General features: G+C 47.3%; 1 protein-coding gene across 1 annotated transcript in view; it reads left to right on the forward strand.

Annotated features, from left to right (window-relative positions):
• Positions 1-17,813, forward strand: part of Iqgap1 (IQ motif containing GTPase activating protein 1) — a 91,820-nt gene extending 74,007 nt beyond the window's left edge. Inside the window, exons 30-38 of the mRNA XM_032893334.1 lie at positions 551-683; positions 1,728-1,830; positions 2,440-2,575; positions 2,904-2,991; positions 4,040-4,252; positions 4,851-5,017; positions 8,123-8,245; positions 12,512-12,620; positions 15,477-17,813. Of these exons, the coding sequence (XP_032749225.1) occupies positions 551-683; positions 1,728-1,830; positions 2,440-2,575; positions 2,904-2,991; positions 4,040-4,252; positions 4,851-5,017; positions 8,123-8,245; positions 12,512-12,620; positions 15,477-15,590 (1,186 nt within the window). The 3' untranslated portion in view covers positions 15,591-17,813. The remainder of the gene's footprint in view (positions 1-550; positions 684-1,727; positions 1,831-2,439; positions 2,576-2,903; positions 2,992-4,039; positions 4,253-4,850; positions 5,018-8,122; positions 8,246-12,511; positions 12,621-15,476) is intronic.
• Positions 17,814-18,104: the final 291 nt, after the last annotated feature.

Raw genomic sequence — 18,104 nt, forward strand, 5'->3', positions numbered from 1 at the left:
GGCATGTTTTCATCTGAGTGAAAAGGCAAGGTTAACCATTTCCCTCACTTCCCCAACTCCTGAGTTGCAGGATGTATGTGTGTGTGTGAGAGAGAGAGAGAGTGAGTGTGTGTGTGTGTGTGTGTGTGTGTGTGTGTGTGTGTCTCAAGGGCTCCAGAAATGGATGCAGGCATCATAAAGATTTTCATATGCAATAGTATTTAATATATAAGGAGTGTCTTATGCATTAAGCCATGCTCACTCTAATCAAGAGAAGAATTGCAGAGTGCTTTTGACATTTAGAAATTACCACTTACTTTTGAGTGCAGTGCCTGGAGCAGTTCCTGAGAGGTAAAGTGCACAGGTGTGTGAGAGCCATTTTAAGTTGTACTTGAGTGATTGTCGTGGGTGGACTAGAACTGGCAAGAGAACCGGCTGCCCAGGCTGCCAGGCAGGAATTGAGCAGCAAGCATGTGGCCACTTTTCTAGAATCCCATTGGCCTGGCTGGTTTGTCTGTGTGCCCTTCCCTTGGCTGCCCTTCCAATGGCACTGGCTGGTGTTTACTTTCAGACGGTTTTTCCAAGCCGCTTGCGATGTCCCAGAGCTACAGGATAAGTTTAATGTGGATGAGTATTCCGATCTAGTCACCCTCACCAAGCCGGTTATCTACATTTCCATTGGTGAGATCATCAACACCCACACTGTAAGTGCTTTCCCTTAATTACTGAGTTGCATCTCTCTGCCCTTAATGACTGTCCCTGGCACCTCCTTCCTCTCTGATGGATGGCCAGGCATCTCACTTTGCTGTGATCTTAATTCACACCGCAACGCCTTGGTTTTTCCTCTTCCTTTGCTCTGCTGCTCTTTGGCGTTGCTGGGACTCAGATCCAGGGCCTAATGTGCAGTAAGTGCTCTGCCTCTGAGCTACAGCCCAGTCCTACTTTATACTCAGACATCTTCTGCTCTGCAAGGCACTCCTAAGCCACTGCCAGCCTCAGTATCAGCCACACTGACACTGATGTCTGCCAGAACCTGTGATGGACTCCAAAAGTCCGTTGTGAGCTTTGTGGCTTGGTGAAATGCTCTCTTATACCAGCCATTCACCTTACTCCTCTCACAGGACCTAGAACACCAGCTTCTTCCTCTCTGTGGCTGTGGATTTTTCCTTTGGAAGCTTCCTATTTGTGTAGAGTTTTCAAGCACAGTTTCCTTCTCCCTCTGGAGACATGTAGATCAAGAATTACAAGTGTAATGATGTATGTAAAATGTTGATGGAATTTCAGATCCTGTCCCCTCTGAAGACAGTACCAGGGACAGTAGCATGCATGAGGCTTTGTTGAGTGGCAGGAAGATGATGGCAGAGTAGCTCTGGGTGCTTTTTCTGACTAAGAAGATACTGCCTGTTGGCAGAGGTTAAAAACCAGCACTGGAAAAAAAACCAAAACAGCTCACCAAAGCAAGTCCCTGGGACACTGAGCAAATCTCAGTCGTATTGTGCTTGTCAGGTGCCTTCATACATGGGAACATTTGGATCTTTTTTGACCAGGCCAGGGTCTCCTGGGGTTTTACAGTGTGCGGTGTTCTGTGACGTCCAGTGTGCTGCTCTGTCCCTCACAGTTTACTAGGTTGGCTTGTTAGTTCTTTGGCTGTGGCACTTTTGTTGGTTGGTGTCTTTTGGGCAGATACCTGCTTGGCCTTGCCGGTGGGGACAGAGGGCTGAGGGTGATCAATCGCTGGTTCTTTGCAGCTCCTGTTGGACCATCAGGACGCCATTGCTCCAGAGCATAACGACCCCATCCATGAACTGCTGGACGACCTTGGGGAGGTGCCCACCATTGAGTCCCTTATAGGTAATGTCCTAATTAGCTACTGAAAATCTGAGAGGAGGATGTCATTGTCTCTCTGATTCTAGATACATTGTGGGAAACAAAACCAGTGTAGATCCCATCTGAGAGGAGCTGAGTCCAGTGAAAGATACTTTGAAATACAAAGACAAACATTAGCATATATAATTTTGAAAGTGTATGTTTTATAAAGGAAAGGCTATTTTGAGAGAGAATTTTGATGTTACATTGTTGAAATCTTTTTGAGAATGGGGGTCAGAGCTGGAGGGAGGTGTCTCACTTTGTAGTCCTTTCTGGCCTAGAACTCACTAGAAGACCAGGCTGACTACAGACTCCCAGAGATCTACCTGTCTCAGCTTCCCGAGGGCTGGGATTAGAGGTGTGCATCACTGTGACCTAGAAAAATGTTTTCCCCCACATTTATGAAGTTACTGTGTTATGGACCCTTTTCCTTAACCATTCAGTGTCTCTTCTTTTACTTCTCTTGTGCTTGCCACACTCAGTGTGTTGGTTTAGCAAGAGTCATATTGGGCCTGAGTCATATTTATTTGTTTTATTTTCCCTTCAAAGTGTCTTTTTATTGCATTGATTCTTTCCACACTCCCGAAACTGCAGGAGAAAGCTGTGGTAATTCAAATGACCCCAGCAAGGAGGCGCTGGCTAAGACTGAAGTGTCTCTCACACTGACCAACAAGTTTGACGTGCCTGGTGATGAGAACGCAGAGATGGACGCTCGGACCATCTTACTGAAGTGAGTACTGAAAGGGAAAAGGGAGTGGCTTGAAACCCTGTTTACTGGGCCACGCTGGGTCGTCCGTCCACCCTGGCCTCTCTTGCCCACCACAGTCCGCATTGCCCTGCACAGTACTTGGACTTTTTTTGCTAGTATTATACAGTTAGAACCTTGGGAACTCTGCCCTGCGCCCGCTCCACTGTGGTTCCCTGCTCCTTGTGCAGCACTCCGCTGGGTGCTGTAGAGAGGCATCTGTGGTGTGAGGGTGCTTCAGCTGCTGCTTAGATCCGGTGACAAGGAGGTGGAGCATGCCGCCATGTTGAAACACATTCCCGTCTTGTTACAGTACAAAACGTTTAATTGTGGATGTCATCCGGTTCCAGCCAGGAGAGACCTTGTCTGAAATCCTAGAAACCCCAGCCACCAATGAACAGGTACAATTGAAGGTTTCACACTCGTCCTACACAGGAGAAGCTTTTCTGTGGTGATAAATGCATTCCTAGATGGGGTCAGTGGGACAGAGAAGGGCTTAGACCCTAGGGTGAGCAGGGATCTCTCCTCGGGACAGTAGTAGTTAGGGCTCATTTGTCTGGGAAGTTGGTGACTCCTGAATCCAGATGGCATGAAACCCCTTTCCCTTCAAACAGAAGAGAAAGAGGAAGGGAGAAGGAGAGGGAGAACGAACACAGGATGAACGAGAATTTAATCTGGGGCAGAATCAGTCCGTCTGGTAATTTAATGAGTGTCCTACTGTTGTAATTAGATGAAGTACCTTGGTGCAAGATGTGGTTCCAAACTTAAATTCCAATTAGGAAAAGGATGATATATCTACCTGAAATCATAGGGCCATTAGAAATTAACCACAGTATTGATTATAAAAATGCCAGGAGTTGCTGGGTATGGTAGGCATGCCTTTGATCCCACCGAATATCTCTGTGAGTTGGAGGCCAGCCTGGTCTACCTAGCTAGTTTCAGGCCAGCAGGGCCTACGCAGTGAGGAGCTGTGTGTCTGTGTTTTTAAAAAGCAAGGGAGAGGAGGAAAGATGGCTGAGTCTGAGGAAGGGAGCCTGTTGCTATTCCAGTGTTTGTAGCTGCTGGGGAGCAGAGGGCAGCAAGAGCCTGCTCAGCTCAGGCGGCCTCTTGGGAGGAGCTCGCAATGGCGTACTAGACACGGCTCTACATTGATTTATGTGGTTCTATTGAGCCTCATTTAGAATAAAGGGACAGGGTCTTCTGTAGCTCAGCATCTGCTCTCCTGACTATACCTAGAGTCGGGGAAGCTGGGCATCTGGATTCACAGATGCACATTCTAGATGGAATGAGCTATCTCCCCTTCGTGCTGTTCTCTGCCTGGCATTCGGGAGAGGGAGGAAATGTGTGCAGAGTCTGAGAACTGTATCCGAGTGCAAATGCGCTCTCTAAGTCTCGGGCTCCTGTGTGAACTGATGAGCACATATTGTGTTGATCCCCCCCCATCTGCAGGAAGCTGAACATCAGAGGGCCATGCAGAGACGGGCTATCCGCGATGCCAAAACCCCTGACAAGATGAAAAAATCAAAGCCCATGAAGGAGGATAACAACCTCAGCCTCCAGGAGAAGAAAGAGAAGATCCAGACTGGCCTAAAGAAGCTAACGGAACTTGGGACGGTGGACCCAAAGAACAGATACCAGGAGCTCATCAACGACATCGCTAAGGTACAGTGAGCAGTGGCGCTTGGCCTTATTTACAGAGGCTTCGGAGCGCTGAGGTGCGGCTCTGACTCTCACAGCAGGACTTCACTTCTGAGGTGGATATTTTTATGTGGTCCAAGTTAATGGGGTGCCAGCCTTCATTCACTAGAGTTTCTGGTGTCTGAGTTTCTCGTCACTCTTAAAGAATCCTCCAGACCGTTTGTTATGATTGCTGTGGGATATGTAAAGTTGGTAGTTGCTTGATTAACTCGATTTGTTTGACTCACCCCAAGCCATGGCTCAGGGTTCTACTGTGACTGAGGAACTTGGTTCTTTCTTTTTCCCCCTCTCAGGGCAGTGTTTATGAGGTGTCCAGACCAGCTTTGCAAGTAAACCTAAGCACACAAAAATCAGGGCACACGCTTCCCTGTTGCTAGTGGATATAGGCCGATGAGATTAGAGTTTCTTTTAGGTTTTGAGTGCAGGCCGCCGCCTGGTAAGGTCGGCTGGCAGGTTGGAGCTCAGCGCAGACGCACTGTAGTGGTCATGGACCATGGTGTGGTGGTTCAGGAGGCACAGGCCGCCTGTCATCTTTTCCCTGATTGTCTTGGTTGTGCCTCAGGATATCCGGAATCAGCGGCGATACAGGCAGAGGAGGAAGGCTGAGCTGGTAAAGCTGCAGCAGACCTACTCGGCGCTGAACTCGAAGGCCACCTTTTACGGAGAGCAGGTGGATTACTACAAGAGCTACATCAAGACCTGCTTGGATAACTTGGCCAGCAAGGGCAAGTGAGTCTTCGTTTTCAGTCGTTCCAGGGTGGGAACCAGCGGGGTGGAGAGAAGAAACAGCTTCTAGCATGACCAGAGAAGTGTTTTGATTTTTATTAAATTTCCTGTTGCTAATGTGGGGAGGGAAGGGAGGGTGTGTGTGTGGGTGTCAAAGGACAATTCAAGGGTTTTTCCCCTCTGTCTGCCATGGCTCCCAGGAACTGAACTCAGGTCTCCAGGCTCACTAGGGAAGTGTTTTACTGGCTAAGTCATATTGATGACTCGATGTTGAATTTTTCTTTTCTTTCTTTTTTTCTTTTTTGAGATAGGATCTCACTGTCTCCCAATTGGTTGGGAACTCACTCTGTAGTCCGAGGCTGGGCTCGAACTCAGATATCTGCCGGCCCCTGCCTCCCAGGTGCTGGGATTAAAGGTGTTTGTCACTGCTGCCCCGGGCTGCCACTGAAGTACAGCACCCAGGACCCACCTGCTGCATTACTTCTTGATTTTGCTTCTGATGTGTGCATAATGCCTGGCTCCGTTTGTTGTTGTGACGTGGGAGATGGGAGGAGCTTGGAGATGCTCATTGCTAAGCTCTTGTTCTCAAGTGTTAGTTCGGTCTAGGTGTTAGTGAATCGTGGAAGGGGGACGTCTAACTTGACTTCCAAATCTCCCCCTGAGCATGATGGTGCACACCTGAAGTTCCACCATGTAGCAGGCCTGTCTCCAAACTGACCAACCTCGGAAAGATTTTATAGACCTCAGGCTCCCTGATGCCTGTGGGCAGGATCCTGGGCTGAGCCCGCCAGCCTTACAGGGAAGAAATTGCAGACACCCAGCCTTTTCTGCTTAGAAATTTCAAAACTCAGAACGGTTGAAGAACCCATGAGCCCTTCCCACAGAGTCACCAGAGTTTAAATTGAGCTTGCTGCACCCCTCTACTCTAGCTCAAGCATGCTCGTCCTCCCGGGGAGGCGGGGCTGCTGGAGAGGCCGAGAACAGACTCCTGTACCCTTTAGCATGTTCTGTCTGTCTTCTGTGCTCTCTGGCTTTCTGACACATGGTCAGGTTTAATTTGTAGTTTGCTCTGCTCAGGTCTAGAATGGTGATTTCACCAGGCCACCCTAACTTCACTTAGAAACCAAGATCTAGCTGTCCTCCTTGCCCCAGTTGACTTTTTTTAGGTCTTCTAGACAGACACAGTAGGTCTTCACTTTGAATGGCTGAATACTGTTTCATGAGACAGCTAGATAAGATGTTCTGTTAATCAGCGACCCATTGAGGAACGTTTGCTTAATCTTTAAAAACAAAACAAAAAAGCAAAACCGATGGTTGAAGTTGGAGAGATGGCACTGTGGTTAAAAGCACCGGCTGCTTTTCCAGACGACCCGGGTTCGATTCTCAGCACCCACTGGAGGCTCAGAGCTGTCTGTCACTGAAGCCCCAGGGAATCTGATGCCTGGGCAGGCACCACACATGATCTGGTGCACACATACATGCAGACAAAGAGCACTTACACATATAAAATAACAAATCTAAAATTCTTACTAAAAATGTCTATACCAGCTTCTTAAACATGTGCTGCTCTGCCAGTGTAGGCATTTCCTGAAAGTGAATTCTGGAAGTGACGTAGACGGATGGGTCAGAAGTTGGGAGTGCCTGTCATGTGCAGTCTTCAGTTGTCTTTCCTAAGGACTGTCCCCACTCACACTCCTGCCCACTTCCCTGACACCCTGCGGAGGCCTGGGCCCCGGACAGCATTCGCCTGTCTTCTTCCCATGGTTACTTTCCTTCATGTCCGCCTTTAATTTCCCTGATAGCCCATCCACCTCTGTGTCTGTTCCCTTGACTTCCCATCCGCTATCGCCCCTGTGCTTTGCTTCTGCCTGTGTATGCAAAGCATCTTTTTCCTACAAGACTGAGGATTCACAGGGACTTTTCCACTGTTTCGTGGTGACACTTTATTTGTATTTTATATATGTGAGGATAGATACATCTTTTTAAAATTGTCTATTTTTTGAGTTATAGTGACTTAAAACTTACTGTAGTCGTCTTCAGTTTGTTTGTTTGTTTGTTTTTTGCAAGACAGGGTTTCTCTGTGTAGCCTTGGCTGTCCTGGAGCTTATCTTATAGAACAAGCTAGCCTCAAACACAGACATTGACCTGCCTCTGCCTCCCAAACTTCAGGATCAAAAGTGTGTGCTATCGGGGTTGGGGATTTAGCTCAGCGGAAGAGCGCTTGCCTACCGAGCGCAAGGCCCTGGGTTCGGTCCCCAGCTCTGGAAAAAAAGAAAAAAGAAAAAAAAAAAATCTAAACAAAAAGTGTGTGCTATCATGGCCTGGCCTTAAAAATTACTTTTTGGGGGGGGGGGAATCTAAAAAAAAAAAAAAATTACTTTTTTTTTTCACTTCATTTCTTTTCTTTTCTCTTATATTATTTTATTTAAGTGTTGGAGGGAGAAATCGCCAGGTAGCCAAGGCTGGCTGTGAGCACCTGATCCTCGTGACTCTACTTACCAGTATTAATTTTTGTTTTTAATATGCATCTGTGTTTGTGTGCACGAATATGTTATGTATATGCTTGAATCACAGCCCTTGTGCAGTGGTCAGAGAACTACTTTTGGGAAGCAGGGCTCTCCTACCTTGTGGAGGTCTCTGCTCTGTGTACTCCACACTAGCTGGCCAACAGGTCTCCTCGGCAGTCTGCCTGTCCTACCCCCATCTCACTGTGCAAGCGTGAGATGTCCAGCTTTTGACATGGGTTCTGGGGATCAGACTTGGATTGTTCAGCTTGTGTAGCAAGTGCTTTTACCCTCTGAGCCTGCTCCCTGGCCCCTCACATGGGATTGTTAGAGGTTTGGTTCCAAAAATGGAAGCACAGACACACTCTTAAGTCGGTAGCCTTGTTCTCCACTATGATTTAAAATAAAGGAGGAAGCAAACTAATGACGTCACCCAGTTTTGTGGAGGTTGCTAGGGCCAGTCCTCAAACTCGTCTGCTGCTTTAGAATTGGTGTGCCGTGAGTGCTTTGGTGTGTGTTTCTGGCCTCACTCCCATGAGTCCTAAGGCTTGTAGTAGTTAATTACTTAAAGACACTGTCATAATGTGGTTTTTACCTTTCACAGGGTCTCCAAAAAGCCTAGGGAAATGAAAGGCAAAAAAAGCAAAAAGATTTCTCTGAAGTACACAGCAGCGAGACTGCATGAGAAGGGAGTGCTTCTGGAAATTGAGGACCTTCAAGCCAACCAGTGAGTGCTGGTTTTTTTTATGTTATGTAATTTATCTGCGTATGTGGGATAGAGAATGTGGGTGTATACACATGCATGTCCTGGTGTCCGTGTGTCCGTGTGTGTGTGTGTGAGTGTGTGTGTGTGTGTAAACATGGAGACAGGTGGCCAGTATCAAGTGCTCTTTTTTTTCCTTCACATTCCACCTTATCATGTGTGCACACATGTGTGTGTGTGTGCGCGTGTGTGTGTGAGTGTGAACATAGAGCCCAATGGCCAGTGTTGGGTATGCTGTTCCTCTTCACACTCCACATTATTTTGGGGCACAGCCTTTCCTGACCCTGGAGCTCACCTGTTCTCCTAGACTGGCCGTCTAGCAAGCCCCTGGGCTCTGCCTGTTACACGGATGTCGGGATTCTGAACTGAGGTCCTGGTGCTTGGGCAGTGGGCACCTCACCTGCGGGGCCATGTCCTCTCATTTCCGTTCTGACTTTGTTTTAGAAGCTGGTTTTTAGTTTCGAATTCATCACATCGTTATCTCGTTGTTCTTATTTCTCTTTCTAAGTGGCTCTTTTATATATTTTATACATTTATACATAAATATGTTTTTTTTAATGTTCAGGGAGACATTTTACAAAGTTCTTTGACCTGGTAATAAAAGAGATTACAGGGTTTTTTTGGTGGGGAGGAGGGGTTGTTGAGACAGGGTTTCTCTGTGTAGCCCTGGATGTCCTAGAACTCACTACATAGACCAGGCTGGCCTTAAACTCACAGAGATCTGCATGCCTCTGCCTCCAGAGTGCTGAGATTAAAGGTGTGTGCCACCACTGCCTAGCTGAGAATGTCTTTTTAAAAGTTGTATTTATTTTATATGTGTGTACACCGTGATATGTCGATGGAGTCGGGTGTCAGCTTGCAGGAGTTGGTTATCCCTTTCTACCATATGAGTAGAAACCGGTACCTTTATTCCCTAAGAGCTTGCCACCTGAGGATGAATGTCTTTTCCTTGTTTATGGACCACTTGCCCCAGGCACGTTGACACTAGTGTGTGTGCATGCCCCAGGAACCCATTCTCTCGTTTGCTTTATCTGACCACATGCTGTCCTAGTTACTGTTCCATTGCTGACAAAACACAGAGATCATGGCAGCTTATAAGAGAAAACATTAGTCTCTGAGGGTTAGTCCACGATTGCCAGGACAGGGAGTTTGGCAGCGGGCAGTAGGCAGGCACGGAGCCAGAGCAGTAGCCGAAAGCTCACATCTGATCCACAAGTAACCAGCAGAGAGTGAGTAGACTGGGCCTGCCATCGGCTTTTGAAATCTCAAAATCAGCGGAAAACCTCCTCTAACAAGGCCACACCTCCTAATCCTTCCCAAACAGTTTCACTAACCGGGGACCAAACATTCAGGCTTATATGAGAGCCATTCTCTTCTCATTGAAACCACCACACATACCCACAAAAACATTTTGCTGTGTTCCACATGGGGATCGCCTGCATCCTTTCTTGGAAGCACAGTTGGCGTTACCCCTGGGTCAGAACGCTGGGTCAGGCCAGTTCAGGACACTGGCCCAGTGTCCCCTGCCGGCCCCGGCCTACTTTGTTAGAAAGCATGTATTGAGCTGGGGCTGCTGACTCTCCCTTCCTTTGATTCAGAAGGTACTTAGCACTTCTAATTCTGAAATACATGTGTCTAATTAACCTTAGAAAGCAGGGTGAAGCATGAGAGAGGCACCAGCGTGCCAAAGCTAGAGAGAAACTACTAGAGGAGTAAGCTTCCCTCTGTGCTGATATTCAGAGAAGGTCATGTGTCTGCCCACTGTGTACAAGTGATCTACCTCACCTGCTAAACAGAAATGAGGATGTTGTTGTCTTTGATGTCATGTATCCAACTTGTATTGATACACTCTATCATGAGACATTTGCATGGCCAGGCGGCGTGGCGGGTACCTTTAATCCAACACTCCCAGCAGAAGCAGGCAGATCTCTGAGTTTGAGGTCAGCCTGGTCTACAGAGTGAGATCATATGATTACATATTTCCTATAGTGCCTGGCTCTGCCGCTTATGGGCTCAGTTCATCTTCCCTCCGCAGCCTTCTGCAAAGCTAGGACTACACACACAGCAGCATGCTCAGCTTTTGTTTTGTGGTGGTGGTGATGAGGCCTCATTGTGTAGCCCAAGCTGACCTTAAACTCACCATCCTCTCCTGAACCTTGTCTGTGCTAGGATTACAGGTATACACTACCACTCTGGGCCATGATTGCTTTTTAACATAATAGATACCTAAGGTTGAATTTCTGATCCAGGAGTGATTTTTAAAAACTACTACAAAAATACATGTCACAGTGCACGCTGTAACCATTTTCAAGGGTATAATTAGTATATGCACATCATGGGCCAGTTGACTAGAAGGTTCTCATCTCGTAAGATTCACTCCATCTCTCCCTCCCTCCAGCCTCCAGAAGCCACCACACTCTTTATGGGTCTTGCATTTGATTGCATTAGTTACCTCACGTAAGTGACACCGTGCACTTTTTATCTTCCGTGACTGGCTTGGGCATTCACTTAACATAATGTGCTAGAGATCTAACCACATGACAGGATTTCCTTCATTTTTAAGGCTGAATAATATTCTATTGTCTGTATGTGCCACATTTTGTTCAGCCATTCATGCATTGATGGGCAGGCGCTGTTTCCGGCTCTAAGCTATTGTGAGCAATGCTGCACCAAACAGGTGCAGACCTCTCCCTGAGTGCCTACTCTCTTCCTGTGTGTGCCGGAAGTCGGGTGGAGGACCATGTGGTAACTCACATTGGCTGTAGGGGCTCTGCAGTGCTGTCCACCACAGTGGTTGCAAATGGTGCTGATACATTGTTGCCATAGTTCCAGCAGGGCTTGTGGGTGTGGGAAAGGGCACATGCTACTCCTCCCTGCCAGCCATGATTGTATAAAATACCTCCATAAGGGCTGGAGAGATGGGGAGTGGTAGGGCTGGAGTGGTTATGAGCACCCAAGTTCAATTCCTAGCACCCAAGCCAGACAATCATCTGTAACTCCAGCTCCAGGGATCTGATGCCCTTTTCTGGCTTCCACATAAAAACATGTTCACACACGCAGATTCAACACACACACACACACACACACACACACACACACACACACACACACACACACACACGATACATTTCTTTTTCTTCCTTTTTTAAATTAAAATTAAAAGTATCTCTTTAAAGTTTGTTTCTTAGATTTCTGGTTGAGGGCTTGTGTTTGTGGCAGGTTTGGTTTTGGTGTGATTTCGGTATGACTCATCTTCTGTTTTTTCCCTCTGGTCAGTTTTTCAGCTTGGGACTTTCGTGTTTCTGATTTGCTGTAGGTGTTTGGTTGTGTGGTTGTTCTGGCACTTGGCAATCCCCCGTCTCTGACCTGGATTCATCCTCTCTGTCTGTCATTACCTCCCACTGCTGTTCCGTGCCCCTCGGTTTGGTCTCCTCTTTCTCACTTCCTGCTATGGCCGTAGAATCTAGAAGCCTTACCTAGGGCATCCACACTGACTACTGCACAAGGCAGTTATCCTTAGAAAGGAGACGCCCCAAGCAGGTAAAATGAAACCAGCCCATTTCTGAGCACAGATTCTGTGAGCGCCCCTTTATCCCCTTGGAGCTGTCTTGTGCACCCTTGCTGGCTCCCCACTCTGTCTGTAGAGCTCCACGGAGCTCTGGAAATGTGGGTGATGCGCCTTGTTCTCCTGGGGAGCAGCACAACCGTACTTATTACTGGTGCTGTGCAGCTTCCTGCCTAGGGCAGTGTGGACTTTCCCAATCCTCAAGCACCCTCCTCCCTTTGTTCCCTCCCCCCAACCCCAAGACTGGGTTTCTCTGTGTAGCCCTGGGTATCCTGGAGCCCTCTCTGTAGACCAAGCTGGGATCTGTTTTCCTCTGCCACCCGAGTGTTGGGGTTAAAGGTGTACGCCCCCATACCCTACTCACTAACTTTTGACCACTGCTTCAGGGAGGAAGAGCCATCTTGTCTCACCATTTCAGGCTTTTGTGACATTCCCATAGGCCGTCTTAGAACAAATTGCAAGTGCTTCAGGGAGAGGTGACCATTTCTCTCTCCAGGTGTCAAAGCAGACGACACGGCAGGATGTTCTGCCAATGGTGCCACCTCTCCAGGAGAACTTAGGTCCGGGACCTTCTTCCAGGCACCCCTGATGCCTCCCTCTCCCAATCTCAGAGTCTTAGTACCTAAACACTCAAAACTCACACATACGGTGTTGTGTTTCAACAGATTTAAAAATGTTATCTTCGAAATTGGTCCAACAGAAGAAGTTGGAGACTTTGAAGTGAAGGCCAAGTTCATGGGCGTTCAGATGGAGACTTTCATGCTGCATTATCAGGTGGGTGTGCACAGCCCTGGGCCTGAAGCTCGGGTGAGGTAGGAGAAAAAGATAAGAGAAGGCCCTTTGGGGAAATCTGTGTATTCAAAGAGCTCAGCTCCGAGTTGATGGGAGAAGCCAAGGGTTTGGGGAGTGGGTGTGGTCTAAAGTGCTTCAGAGTGCACCGACACACACTAGTGTGCCCTGGACTGAGCTGGTGCCCTGGCGTGAAGGAAGGGCCTGACTGTAAGTGTTAGCAGTGTGAGACTCCACGCTGCGCAGTCCTTGACCTCTGTTTTTCTTCTCATTTGTGTCTGATGTGGATACATGGTTAGGAATACTACTGAGAAACGTGCGAGTGCATTGCCTCTATGTGAGTCTGAGTTGCATCTTAAATTCGAAATGAATTCTAACAATTTTATAACATAACAGTTTCTATTTCTAAGTGTCCTAACTTTTTTTCCTGGTGCTTAGGCCCAACCCTCAGGACTTGTGCTTGCTAGGGAAGCTGTTTCCCACTGAGCTCTATTTCCAACCCCAAATGTCTAATTTTGGGGAGTGGGAGGAATCTCATACAGCCCAAGCTATTCTCACATCCACTGTATAGTTGAGGCTGGCCTTAAACTCTTGATTCTCCTGTTTCTTGCAAATGCTGGGATTATAGATATGTGCTACCATGCCTAACTGCCTAAACATCTAGTTTTGCACATTAAAAAATTGTACCCAGTAGGGATGGTGACACACACCAGTAATCCAGCACTCCAGAAACAGAGGCAAGAAGATTCCGTGTGAGGCCAGCCTGTATAGTGAAGGTGATCTTCAAAATCCAAGACCAGAAACAAGCAGAAAATTGAGAGGATTCATAAGCAGTGCCCAGACCCAACTATGTGTGCACCACATAGTAGGCCTCTTGTGGTTTCTATTGGTTGGTTTCTTTTTCTTAAGATTCATTTATTTTTATGTATGTAAGTACACTGTAGCTGTCTTCAGACACACCAGAAGAGGGCATCAGATCCCATTCCAGATAATTGTGAGCCACCATGTGGTTGCTGGGATTTGAACTCAGGACCTCTGGAAGAGTGGTCAGTGCTCCTAACCACTGAGCCATCCCTCCAGCCTGGCTGGCTTATTTTTTTGCAATGCTGAGAATCAAACTTAGGGTCTCACACATGCTCTGCTGCCCAGCTACTCTTCCGTGTCCCACCATGCCCTGCTTCCACTGCTGTGGTCTAGCAAAGCAGGCTGGTGCCTCTCTGCGAGTAAGCATTCCAGCTCCTGCTCAGGATGCTCTACCCTTGTGTAATTGGCCTCCCTCCCTCTCGTCTCTGCCTTCTACCGCCATCAAACAGTGAGCACTGGCACTGTTGTTGCCTGCCTGCAGCCACAGCGGTGGCCCTTCCCTTTGACTCAGCAGCCCTGAGAGACATCCTCTGTTGACACTGTGAGCTGACTCATTTCCCTGCCACCCCAAAACTGGGAACTCCTAAAACAGTATGTCTTAGTCATCTTTATTTCCTTGTTGGTAACCAGTAGTCTCTCTCTGCATACTAATTAGTAAACGGGAAAGGTTTTCTTCGTCCATTGTAACTAAGCACTGCCACACACAGTCCCTTATCCCACTGGTTTCACTGTGCCTGCAGGCCAGCCAGTCTGCTAAGGCAACGTGTACACCGCTGCTCAGAGTCAGCAAATTGTCTGGCTCGTCGGTGCATGGGCTTAGGGTTAGGCTAGGCAGAGAGGACACACCATGGTCCCCATCCTTGTGACACTGCAATCCCTTCATGCCCTCTCTCGTCATCACTCTCAAAAGTTTAGTGGTAGGAATGACAGTGCTGCCATATGCTGTCAGGACAGCAGAGAGTGTTAGAAAACAGCCTGTCAGACCCCATCACCCCAGAGCCAGCTCTTTCCTCCTGACGGCCGTGCCACCCAACACCCTGAGCCTCAGCAGCTCATCTTTAAAGTTTAGATTGATCATGCTTCATACAGTTTTTGTAATGACCTGGCAATATAGAGGGGAAGGTGCCTGCACAATGCCACGCACAGGCTGGGCATCCATGACTGTGCTCCTCCTGTTTGCTTGCACCTTTCTCGTGCAGAGTTGAAGCTGGAGTCTGGCGGGGCTATGGCTGTCTGTAGAGACTGTGTATTCTGTTCCCAAGAGACCCTGGGTTCAGTCTCCTTAAACAAAAGACTCCAGTAGACTGTAGGGCTGGAGATCGTTCTCTGTTGGTAAACACTTGTTCGGCATGCACAGAACCCTGGTTTGGATCTAGCACTGTAGAAACCAAGCATGGCAGCCATACCTGTCCACCCACCATGGAGACAGCAGTATTCGGCCAGCCTGTGCCAAAGGGCCAAAAGGGGTTTGGGGGTGGTTGGGGGTATCTAGTAGGTACTGAGGCACTACAGGCCTTTCTCATTTTCAGCCATTGGCATATTTCATGAATTGAAATGTCTTTAATACATGTGTATTAAAACCTCTAACCTACCTACAGCTGAAACAATGAGAAAATGCCATTGTAACTTTTGAACTAAGGCTTCAACATATTTTAACTGAACATAACTCTTAATTTTCCTTCATATGTTTAGAATATTTTACTGTAAACTAAATGATAGCCTAAGACCAAGTTAGCTTGAGGGTTCCCTCAGCCAGAACTCCCTGTTGCTTCAGCACCCAGGGTGGCTGTGCGGACCCAGGTGGCCATGCGGTATGAACCTCTGCACTGAGAACGTGTGTCTCACCTCCCCATTTTACATCTGGCACATGAGGCCTGCCTCACCTCTCCTGGACCCTCCCCTCATGGACACCTTTCCTTCCTTCCTTTTCCCGTTCCAGATCTGATGGTTAAATTGTTGTGTTTTGTCTTTAAACAGGACTTGCTGCAGCTACAGTATGAAGGGGTTGCGGTCATGAAGTTATTTGATAGAGCTAAAGTCAATGTCAACCTCCTGATCTTCCTTCTCAACAAAAAGTTCTATGGGAAGTAATGGGTCACTTGCCGCCCAGAGGAATAAAAACAGGCAACACCTCACAACTGTCTTTCTAGGAACCTCCATTACTCCTCGGAAGCAAAGACCTGGTCCAGCGGCGCCTCAGTTCACACTCCTGAAGCCCGCAGTTAAGTCCCCCTCCCCCGACAGGCTCAGTGCCCTCTTCTATGGAGTGAAGCCGGATGGCTTCCCCTCAGCCCTGCTCCCTCATTTTCTCTCATCATGTAGAAAAGAGTGGAACCCCACCCAACCCTTTCTATGAAAGCCTCCTAAGTGGTAATTACTGTTTTGTAAACATTGGTGTTTGTTTTACTTAGCAATAAGAATGGTGGAATCCAAATTCTTGTTTAGAGGTAAAAGCTGTCAGGTTGCTAGCAAGCATCCGATTCGCCATTAAGTACGGCCTGTGAGCAGTCAGAGGATGAAGTCCGTGAAGTCTTCCATCTGCTGCCTTTGTAGGCGGAGCTGATCCAAGTTACTGCTCTCTGTCAAATGAAGCAGCTTCAGGAGAAAAAGAGCAACTACTTTTGAATTCTCCACTCAATGTGGGCAGTACAGTTAGTGCAGAGCCCTTCCTGGTGAAGGCGAACCCCCACGGTCATGGAGACCGTAGAGACTGAGTGGGCAGGGCACTCACCATCCCTCCCACAAAGGGATGGCTTACCCTAGCTCAAAATGTAACTGTTTCTAAACTGTATTCCAGGAGTGCCTTACCAAAGTATAAATTTATTTCTTAAAATGTGAGTGATAGGAATTTTAAAGATTTATATAATGCTCTAGAATACTGAGAAAGGGTTGTTTTTTTCATTGGGTTCATCTGTATATCTGAATTCTTGAAGCTTTTCTGTAGCCTGTACTGAGTTCTATCTACCAAGCTGCTGAGCTAATCCTGCTTGATTTTAGCAACAAGAGACAACCCACATCATGCTTGAAGTTCAATCCATCTCTTCTCTGTTACCTACATCATGCTTTTATCCTGAGAAACCTGGACCCTTAAGCTCTGACTAACAAAGACAGCTCCAGACTTGAATTTGGAAACCTTTGTCCTTGGATTAAAAGTCATAAACTTTAAAAAAAAATCTCTTTATTCCAAAAGATAGGTAAATCATGCTACTGAGCCTCTGATGGCTTTGATGTTTGGTTCGATATTCTTACATAAAACATAAAAATTAAACTAATTTTTATGCAGAGTTTCCATATGGATATCGAAGGCCAATAAGCAGTTTTAATTAGTGACAGTCTGTGGTCTGTCCCTGTTATAAATGTAAGTCTTGGAGAAGTGTCCTTCATGAGACCCACAAGTGCAGGCCGGGCTGGAGGCCTCCGTGAACAGATCTAGGTAGAGGCGGGGCCAAGAAAGGATCTGACCCCACAGTGACATTGTGTTTGGAACAGAGTTTTCTGAGAAAACATTTTCTCCAAGTTAAAGGAAAATGCTAAGGCTGGCGCAGTAGGAGACACTTATAATCTAAGCACTCAGAGGCTGAGGAAGGAGGATCAGAAGATCGCTGGGTTACACAGCCCCGCTCAATCTCCAAAAGACAGAGAAAGAAAGAAAGGAAAAAAGGAAAAAGATCCTGTTAAAACCTCAAAATCAAGGTTAGGGGATGCGACAAGTGTGCCTTTTTTCTTTTTCTTTAAGACAGAGGAGATGGGGGGCTCTGTTGCCTTGGCTGTCCTAGAACTCTGTAGATCACGCTGGTCTAGAACTCACAGAGATCTACCTGCCTCTGTCTCCCGAGTGCTGGGATTAAAGGTGTGAGCCACTATACCTGGCTTTCAAGTATGTTTTCTTTAAGAGGATGCCATTCCAAATGTCCCAGGGGCCAGCTGCAAGACAGTAATGAGCCCAGGTTACAGCGCCTTCAGATGTCTCAGTTACTTGAGAGGATGTTCCTTCCCTGAATACCCAGTAGAACTGTGCCACATGCCCTTTGAGAATCCCCACGGCTGCTGTGGGTCCTGCTTAAGCAGCAGCAGAGGTCACCCAGCTAGCGAGCCTCAGGTTGGCACCCTGAGGTCGGGCTGCACCTACGTTATTTATTAGCTGTAGCCATCTCTGTCTTGGCTCTCGCCTCCTCTGACCTTCTCTCTGACCAGCCGTCATGACATTTACTATGAATTTACTTCCTCCCAAGAATTTGGACTGGCTGTCAGACTGTTGCTACACACAATTGCCTTTGTATCATCGTATGAAATAAAAGGTCATTTGTTCCTGTTTGTGTTTATTTTTCTTGGTTTCACTGTTAGCAGTTCCTGTTAGACGGTGTTAACTAGAGTAAGATTAAGTCACCCCCCTCCTTTGTAGTCTTTTGAAAAGAAGAGCAAACCAAGCCTGCCTTTGGGTCACAGAATATCTCTTGTAATTTTATTTACCACAGGGGTATGGAGCTCAGAGGACAACTTGGGAGTCAGCTCTCTGCTCCCACCATGTAGGTCCCAGGGATGAAACTCACTGATTATGCACTTTGTTAAAAAAGATGTTTGTGTGTGTGTGTGTGTGTGTGTGTT

The sequence above is a fragment of the Rattus rattus genome, chromosome 2 (genome assembly GCF_011064425.1).
Source record: "Rattus rattus isolate New Zealand chromosome 2, Rrattus_CSIRO_v1, whole genome shotgun sequence".
In the NCBI taxonomy this organism is placed as follows: Eukaryota; Metazoa; Chordata; class Mammalia; order Rodentia; family Muridae; genus Rattus; species Rattus rattus.